General features: G+C 38.7%; 1 protein-coding gene across 4 annotated transcripts; it reads right to left on the reverse strand.

Moving 5' to 3' along the window:
* Positions 1-3,414: 3,414 nt before the first annotated feature.
* On the reverse strand, positions 3,415-9,366 carry LOC122079130. 4 transcript variants are annotated; one of them, XM_042645385.1, is made up of 3 exons: positions 9,252-9,330; positions 8,625-8,717; positions 4,754-8,250 (listed from the first exon to the last, which is right to left on the reverse strand). In XM_042645385.1, exon 3 carries the CDS (start codon positions 8,087-8,089, stop codon positions 5,486-5,488), a length of 2,604 nt encoding a protein of 867 aa, XP_042501319.1. In that variant the 5' UTR covers positions 8,090-8,250; positions 8,625-8,717; positions 9,252-9,330; the 3' UTR covers positions 4,754-5,485. The 4 variants fall into 4 exon arrangements, 3 of the variants coding, with proteins under 3 accessions (XP_042501319.1, XP_042501317.1, XP_042501318.1); XR_006140280.1 differs by lacking the exons at positions 4,754-8,250; positions 8,625-8,717 and adding an exon at positions 3,415-4,089 and having other exon boundaries at positions 9,252-9,366; XM_042645383.1 differs by lacking the exon at positions 8,625-8,717 and having other exon boundaries at positions 9,252-9,366.

Consider the following 9,366-nt stretch of genomic DNA (forward strand, 5'->3'; position numbering starts at 1 on the left):
TTTTTTCCTTCTAATTTGAGTCTCTTAAATGAGATCAAGTTTATATGAATTTCTTTGAAGTATTTCGAAAAAAAAATGCATATATCTATAGTCCTGTAAGAAATAATATGCTATAACCTCTCTCTTTTTTTTAGATATAGCGATTCAAAGGCTCTATTAAATGGCATACTATATGAATGTTGTTATGGTATGTCAATTGCATATATGCGTTGTTTCTTTTTTTTTTTTTTTCACATACTGATTTAATTATTTGTAGCTTTAACTAAAAGATTCTACAAATAGTTTTCAATCTATAAGGGATTATAGTTCCACTCAAAGCATATTTAGAAGGTATTTTAGAAAGTAGCTTTTTGGACATATGGAGTACTTGATGGTGCTCAAATTTATCGTCCATATCATCATCTATCATCATCTAGCCATGTTTGATGTGTAAACCCAATTTGATTGCACAATATATCATTTAATGCTTTAAAGGGGAAAAATCAATCATTTTTTGCTAATAATAGGCACAATATAGGAATGAATGGAAAAACAAGAAAATAAAAAATTGTACATGATGAGCCTTATGGTCAAGATAGACCCCCTAAATTTGAGATTAGTCCCATTTAGGTTACTCTTCATCTATATAATTGTTAGAATGATTGAATATGTAGTCTACATAGCAAAACAACTTGCTTCAAATGGAAAATTACCATCTATGCTTCAGTTCACAACATTTTACCAATTTTGTTTGTGAGCAATGCTAAGAGGATCCCAAGGTCAACTAAGTAGACCCATCAATTGCATTACACCACATGATGTCTCTTATTTCATTGTTTTTTCAAGAAACTTCTTATTCCAGTTTAGGGGCACCCTAGATATTATAGTTTTGCCTTTCCACACCAACCCCAACCTAGCATCATCTCTTCAATTCAATTTTCTCCTTTGTTTACACTTAACCCTTTCAATAAAAAAGAAGGAAAAAAGAAAAAAAGAAATGATAAGATTTGAAAATGAAGAAAAGGAATACCAAGTGAGATTCATTCATTGTTTTCTTTTCATTTCTTTGTATTCATAAATTTATTGATTTCAATATAATGTATTTTGATGTAGGTTGGATTGGAAGAACTAGAGATATAGTGTTATCCAATTCAACACATTTGGTATCACCAATCAAAGTGAGTTCCATTTCTAATGATTTCTCTCCCTCCACCTTTTCCCTATGTTATAGTTTCTTGAAGTTGAATAGAATCAACTTTATTTAAATGATCATTTAATATGTAATATTTGTATTTGGTTGTAGTTCTGTAAAAGAATACTATATCATACTTGTTTTTACTTCTATATGTACTTTTTAGAGATTTATTAATTCTAAAGTGTCATTGAATGTCATAAATGAAAAATTGAATGCAAAAATTACAGGTTATCTCTGTTGCATATTTAAGATTTTTATTTCCATCTTGATTTCATTTTTAATAGTTTATGCAGAAGAATCTATATAGATAATCTTGAAATTTTGGGATCTTTTTTTTTTTTTTTTTGGTAAGAAAAAGAAAGATGTTAGTATATAGGTTTGAGTTTGTATAGCCATCAGTGGCTAGTGATAATAGATAAGTCACAGCTGGGCTACTATTAACATTTTTACAATGAAAGGTTATCCCATCCGATAGTTTGTGGATTTCCCAAAAAAGTTGCCAAACTGAAGAGCGGCCATACTTCACCATCCAATTTTGGAAGAAGATGTAAGAATTTCTTATCTAAGAACTACATTTCTTTCAGCTTCCAATTGTTTTTTACCACCATTTGCATGTCTGCTAAGATTGCTTATGCTTCAACCTCTTCCTTCTGCGATGCTGGAGAAGAATCTGAGCTGATGAACCTAAGCTCACCTTGGAACAGTACAAATCAAAATCGGGTACGACAAAAAAGGGTTATGGCATCCTGTAGTTAGGCTTGCTGGATCATCTGTATTAGGGAAATGTAAAGCACCAACATATTTAGATAATCGAAGATGAGCAATCCAATTATTAATATTGTGCAAAACGGAATATGGGTTGGGGCAAGTGGTGGAAGCAATGATGTCATTTCTGTGTTTCCATATAAAGTATAAAGTAATGGAGAATATATTAATTACCCACATTTTTTGGGATTGGGAGAAGTTCCTATCATTTATAATGTGGTTAAAGATTTGTTCATAGGAGGGTAGATTTAGGAGATGAGGTCGCAATACTAGAGGTCCCGCCGCCCAGATATGTGATGCAAAATCACAAGAGAAAAACAGGTGGGATATAGTTTCTTCCTGTTAATTTTGGGATCATATTGATATTAACTCAATGATGGATTCAAACACCCAAAAATAAAACACAATGATGGACATGTTTGGAAGCTGAAGTCCCTTTGCTAGATTTAAGTCAATACAATTAGTAAGAAACACTTACCTGATCTCCAAATTTCTTGTGTATGACTATAATCTCTAACCGAAACAACCCTCCTAGCTAGTTATACACTTGGACTGGGTCTAAAATGCATTTTGAAACGAGATCTCTCTAATCATTATCTCTTCTTAATGGTTGTTTTGATTTAGACAAAATAATAATAATGCAAAATGACAAACCACGATAGCAGATCTTGGAGACCTTGGGTGTAATTTATCCAATTTTTTTAGTTTGGTTTCACTTCAATTCAAGATACAATATGTACAGACCAAAATTGAACCAAAACCAAATAAATTTTACCCTTAAACCAAAACCAAACCAAATTGGCTCAATTTTATTAGGTTCCTATTCAGTATTCTATATTTGGTTTATATGGACAACCAAAACCAAATAAGTTTTACCCTTGAACCAAAACCAAACCAAATTGGATCGATTTTATTCGGTTCCTATTCAGTATTCAGTATTTGGTTTATGTGGTCCGTGCAGGACTTGGGAATGTAATGGCTCTATACTTAACCTATCAACTCCTTGCCCAAAGGCTCTAATCGTTGAAGGTTGTGGCCAAACATCTGGCGAGTTCCAGACAAATGAGGGCTTTGAAGGTGATCAAACCCATTGATTCCATGGGGTTGTGCCGCATTAAAAGCGAGGCAAGGAATGAATTTAGGAACCAGCAACCTCTGTGTTTGATGTGTGCCTCAAGTCTTGAACTCCTCTAGTAGGATCCTCTCACTCGCTCTCCTCTCTAACACCGATCTAGTTAGGGCAGAAAAACTCGATGAAATCCAGGAACAGAGATGCAGGGTGGCGCAGGACAGAGTAAAGTAGGGGTGAGAGAGGGAACGGGAGGCGGAGGCAGGGGCAGGGTAGTGGGGAAGTTGAGTTGCAGGGGGGCAGAGACTAGGGAGGGCAAGGACGGAATGGGTGGGCATTTGGGGCAGGGGCAGGGTCAGGGTTCAGGGGTGAAATGCAGTGGGAAGGGGGGAAGGCAGATGTCTAGGGCAAGGAAAAGTAAGAGAGGAGAGGGAGCCAGAGCCAACTAGGGAGGTGAAAGGGTGAGATGGATGACAGAGGTAGGAGAAGGGAGAGCAGATGGGGAGGAAGAAGAGAGGGACAGGGGAAAAAAAAGTCGGGTGAAAAAAGAAGGAAAATTGATTAAAACAATCCATTGTAACCTTGCAAACAGATTATCCCTAGTTTAAAAGCTTCATCAAACCACTGAGTACATTAGTACATGTCACAATCCCAGTTAAACTTAGTCATCACTGTACAACCCTAAATATCAACAAGATGATGAATACTCAAAGATGAATACAACTATAACAGAGAGAGAATAAAAGTATGCTGCTAAAAATTCAAAGTAGAATACATCAGGTTCTCAGTTGCCAGGAACGATCCTGCATCATATTCAATCAGTGCATCTGCTTAGTCCAATAAGGCAATGCAATTTATTGGATGTCAATTCTGTGAGCAAGGAATGGAGCAGGGTTGAACTGGACCAATCGATCTCGATCTGATTTATGATCAGACAGGTTAGCCAATTCACTGCAGATCAGCCTGATCTTACCAGAGATGATTCATTGTCACATAAGAGAATAGGTCCCAACGGATCTGGATTGAGATCAACTAATCTTGAACCTCTATATGAGAGTTAACATTGAGCTGGAGTTCTGCACTGCAAAACCTTAAAAGGTGGACATTTCAATTTTCTCTTTGACTCCAGCATAAAAAAAAATTAAATGTGCATCAATGGTTTTCATGTTTCACTTTATTACCCATAAGACCAAGAAAAAAAGCAGCTTTGTTGGCATTACACGCAGAAAGCAATAGGATGTGATGCAGTCCTAGTGTTAGGGTCTCATTGTCCACCTACCTTGCTTGTGATGCACACACAAGATCCTCAATCTAGCTTGGATTGCATATGACAAAGAAAGGAAATAATGACCAACCAGAAACAAATAATGAGTAATCCAGAACAGCCAATAAATTTTAGAATAAATAGAGGATCAAAAATATTGGTTGAGGCACGAAAATGATTAATAGACTTTCCAGACAATGTAAATAGATGCATAAGCCTTTGATCAGACAGATGGTCTCAACATCATTGGGCAGTACATCGTGTATACAAGTAGAATGACCATATATGATATACCCCAACCAAATTCTTCCTCATGAACAAAGTATCACACAACAAAATTTACAACTCCATGAAACTAATTTAGTATCATGCAGATGCAGAACTGAATTTGCTACCCACCAGAAAGAAATTCAGAGAATTAGACCCTGACTAAACCTTTTGACAAAGATCAAATTGTAATGACATCAAATAATCATGTAAAAGAGAACAAAGGGAATTTTAAGAAGTTTATAAGCAAGAAACTGAACCAAAACAAAATAAAAGTAAACTTGTCATGCATATTACCATTCTGTACAATCCGAAAGTCCCCGAGGGAAGAAAAAAAAAACAGATCTAATTTTTTTTTTCTGAAGTGCAGAAATATCAATCAAGAAGAGAGAATTGAGCAATAAATGGAAATCAGCTTATATTCTATTTCTTTTGGGTTCATAATCAGAACCAACAAAAAATAATTCTTCAGGCATAGAAGAAAAAACTGCAATTTCCTCATATTCTACTATAAGAACAAAAACGAAGTAAAGCATTGTAAGATACAAGAGAAAATTTGGCAGCTGAGGTGGGGTTGTGTTTGACAGCTGCAACTGCTAGGCAAATTGCTCTTCGGGGTCAAAACCAATTCTTGTAGGGAAGTAAATACAGACCACACTAACAGATTCTTGAAAGAAGCTCCAGCTCATAGAGAGAGCACCTTAGTGAGTATTCAGTTCCAAGATAAATTGAACTATACCTCTTCTAAACTATTTTCAAGTTGTAGACAAAAATGAGGTTAGATTCAGCCTTACAGCATTTACATGTGACTCCAGATGAAACTCTCCAGTCCCAACAGTGAACAGCCAAACAAACCCACGAAATGTTGGATCAAACAGGTCTAATTGTACACAAAAAGGTTAATTTCCACTGCTGCTTCAGACAAACCCACATATTCCAAGACTCGTTAAAATGGCTGTTTTTCAGCCTTCTCCACCATCCTTTCTTCTATGGTTTCTATGATATTCTCCACCATCTTTTCTGCATCAGCTTCTTTGATGTTCTTGACAATCTCTTCTTCATCTTTTTGGGGATTCTCCACCATATATTCTCTGTTAGTTTTTTCAGCAGTCTGAACCATCGCTTCTTCCACAGATTTCACAGCATTCTCCATAATATCTTCTTCCTTGACCTCTGTAATCACCTGAAGAAGTTCCAATGGTGTAGCTGCTGGGTCCAGCTCCCGACAACCCTTAGGAGCATTTGGACCTTCTTGACCAGTAAGCATGTAAGAAGGGACCTGATGTGAGAACCTAAACATCTCCTCCCTCGGGATCATTTTGACTTCCCTTTGATCCAAATGTCTGTGGAAAACTGTCTTGAAACCAGCAACCTTAACTAGAGGACTGATGGTTACACCTTGCTCCTCATCATAATCATCCAGCACCTCAACCATGTCATACTTGTGTATTACTTCGTCAGGTGTAAGCTCATTCCAGTCGGGAGACCAATTCCTATAGAGGGCCCAAACGTCGCCCTTCTTGGGAAATATTCGGATGGCTCCGCGTGTGCCTTTCATCCATCTCACCTTATGTGAGAAAGAGTTGAGTGACTCATTGACTTCATATTTTCCTATCCTGAAATCCCCACAAGTTTTAGCGAAACCAGAACCAACCCAGTTTAATTGGCCCAGCTCACTATTACTTTTTGAATTCAGCCAACTGATACGCATTTTGAAAGGGTTCAAGGATATCACCTTATGAATCATGGCATAATAACGAGGCATTCCATCATCATCGTCATATGCAGACCAGACTTGGTTATCTCCAAATGATCTTTCAGCTCGGTCCTTGTCAAAATCATGGAAATCTGGATCAGGAACACTGATTGACATCAGTTCAATGGTTTCTGTATCTGAATCAGCACCAGAAGTGCCAAGCAAAATCTGGTCAGAATGAATTTTCTTCTTGATATCCACAGATTCAGCACCACCCTTATTTTGATCACATGTCCTGCCATTTATAGTAGCTTTCTCTTTGTCCTTTTCTTTCTCTTTCACCTTGTCAGCAGCTCTGGCTGCAGCATCCAAGCTCCATTCATTTAACTTCTTCCGAATTTCTTCCCGTGCCTTCGCCATCAACATTGTTCGGAGTTCTTGCTGTGACAACTCTCTTGAACCATTAGGCTTATTACCAGATACACCAGAAACCCTTTCCATTTCTGGACTTCCCTGTTTAGATCCAATTCCATTTCCATACCCAATTCCTGCAGAAGTTTGAGATGTCTTCTCATTTCCAGAAGTGTTTCTCCCTTCACCATTCAAGCCTCTTCGTTTTTTCACAGGTCTCTCTCCTTTGACAACATGGCTAGAACCAGAATTAGAAAACCCAGTAGACAAACCACCAGCCATCCTCTTAGAGACATGATTCTTCCTCTGAAGTGCATCCTCTCTTCTTCCATCCACTGGAACCTCCTGACGCTCTCTCCTCACTTTGTCATAGGCCTGCTGAACCACAGTTGGAGCTTGACCAGCAGCAGAACCTGGGGCAGTTGCACTACCAACACCAGCCGCTCTAGAGAATGGATCCCAATGAAAATTTGTGTGATTGAATGAATCGAGACCTGGAAACCCACCTGCTCTCATGTTGGAAGAAGGAGCAGCAGCAGGAGCAGTAGCAGGAGCAGGAGAAGGAGCAGGAGCAGGAGCAGGAGCAGGAGCAGGAGCAGGAGCAGAAGCAGGAGCAGAAGCAGGAGCAGAAGCAGAAGCAGAAGCAGGAGCGTTTCTTCCATGAGCATAGGCATTCTTTTTAGTTGCATGGTTTGAATTCTGACGCTGCTGAGAGGAAGTCCATGGTGCTGGAGCATTGGAACCGTTTGGAGGTGGGGGAGAGTTCTCTACTGCATAAAAAGGCTCATGGCAATTCGGGCAAAGAAGGTTGTGATTGAGATATACCCTGAGATACTCGTATTGCATCTTGCATCGATTGCATGCAGTCCAAAACGTATCTGATTTTGACAGACGTGCTGAAGCAGGTGCCGGTGGTGGGCGTGGAGCAGCAGTTTTCTTAGGTTTACTGTTTGAGGTTGTTGAGCGACCGAAATTATGAAAACCGTTCCCGCCAGGTGGTGCTGATGTTCCTCCAGTGGGAGGAGGAACCTTCTGCTGAAATCCTTTGACATTGCGTTTCTGGTCATATGCTGTTCTCTTGATCTTATCAGATAACAAACTCCAGGCCTCTGAAATAAGCTTGAATGCTCCATCAGCCCCGACTGATTTGTTCTTGTCAGGGTGAAGCATGAGAGCTAACTTCCGGTACTGTTTCCTAACTGTCTCGTCATCAGCCGAGGGACTCACACCAAGGATCCCATACCAGTCTGCTTCCCCACATATTTTGTTCTCTGCCGAGATATAAACATCAAAAGTAGCTAACATCTGTGGAAGACCCTCAAGCCCAGGATACAAATTTTGGGCCTTCAAAGCAAACTTCTTCGCACCAGCAATGTCCTTTGCTGTATACTTCTTTTCGGCAATTTCTTTTGCCCTGGTGGCCTCGTCTTTATTGCACTCCATTTTCCTCTCTCTCTTCTACTTTTTTACTTCTTTTTCTTCTGTCAAATTGCTAGTTGTAACAAATAGCCTACCACAAATGATAGATCAGCCACCACTATCTGATTCTACAACCATAGATCTTTCCATCCCTCAGAAAATGATCCGATTCCACAGACAGAAACCTATTTTACAAGAGGAAGGGGGGGGGGGAACACTGTCAGCAAAAGAGAAAGTGGGAGGGGGATGATGAGAAGTACTCCCAAACAAGCAAGACTATGAGTAACTAACCAACAGAGTAAGCCAATGTTTTCCCAAGTCAAAAATATTGACAACTCTAAAACCGGATTACAACATAAAATCGATGTAAGTGAAGAAAGACTAAACTCTACTCAATTTCTCAAAAAAGACGGAACTGACTTGAGAAAAGTAAAATTAAACAGGCAACAACAACATATCCAACAATTTCTTTGCATCCAAACAAGACGAACAATAGACAGAGCCACATTACAATCAATCATAGAACCCTAATTCTGTTTGCACTCTTCTGCGTATAAACCTGAAGAATGATTCCCCCAAGCTACAAGGTACTTCAAAAGCGAGTCATAAATATTGACCTCTCAAACCGTATTGAAACATAAAGTCGATGTAACTGCAGAAAGACAAAACTCTACTCAATTTCTCAGAAAAATAGAAATGACTTATCGTAAGTAAAAAATTAAACAGGTTACAACAACGTATCCAACAATTCATTTCCATCCAAACAATACGATCAGTAGACAGAGCCACATTACAAACAATCATAGAACCCTAATTCTGTTCGCACTCTTCTTCGTATAAACTCTGACAACGATCCCCAAAGCTACGAGATACTTCAAAAGAAAGCGAAACATAAAACAGAATATAGCTTGATAGAAAATTAAGAAATAGCCGAAGGCTCAAAGTATCAACCTCTCGGATGACTCGAAAACCCAAATCAGATAAACACCTAGACATCAGCAGTAGATCTAGAGAATTAGATGCTCTAAACAACTTCAATCGGTCAGGATTCCCCTTTCGAAGTTTTTAATTTAAGTGATTGGGAATGAAACCCTAGGACGTTTGATCTTCATCGTCAGTCCCGGGTAAGCAGTAAAATGTATTCCATGTAAAGCGCAAAAAACAGAGTGAGGAAATGAGAAATTACCCATTCAGAGAGGCTTTCTGAAGGTTGAGAATTTTGAATCGCAGAGCCGCCATGGGAGGACCTCCAGCACCAAAAAATTTGCCCCTTTTTCCCACCCAAATCCAAAAAAAAAAAA

The sequence above is a fragment of the Macadamia integrifolia genome, chromosome 5, assembly GCF_013358625.1.
Source record: "Macadamia integrifolia cultivar HAES 741 chromosome 5, SCU_Mint_v3, whole genome shotgun sequence".
NCBI classification, from domain to species: Eukaryota; Viridiplantae; Streptophyta; class Magnoliopsida; order Proteales; family Proteaceae; genus Macadamia; species Macadamia integrifolia.

Excerpts from the sequence above, each read along its gene's own strand:
- LOC122079130 (XM_042645383.1), bottom strand. The coding sequence starts at position 8,089 with ATGGAGTGCAATAAAGACGAGGCCACCAGGGCAAAAGAAATTGCCGAA.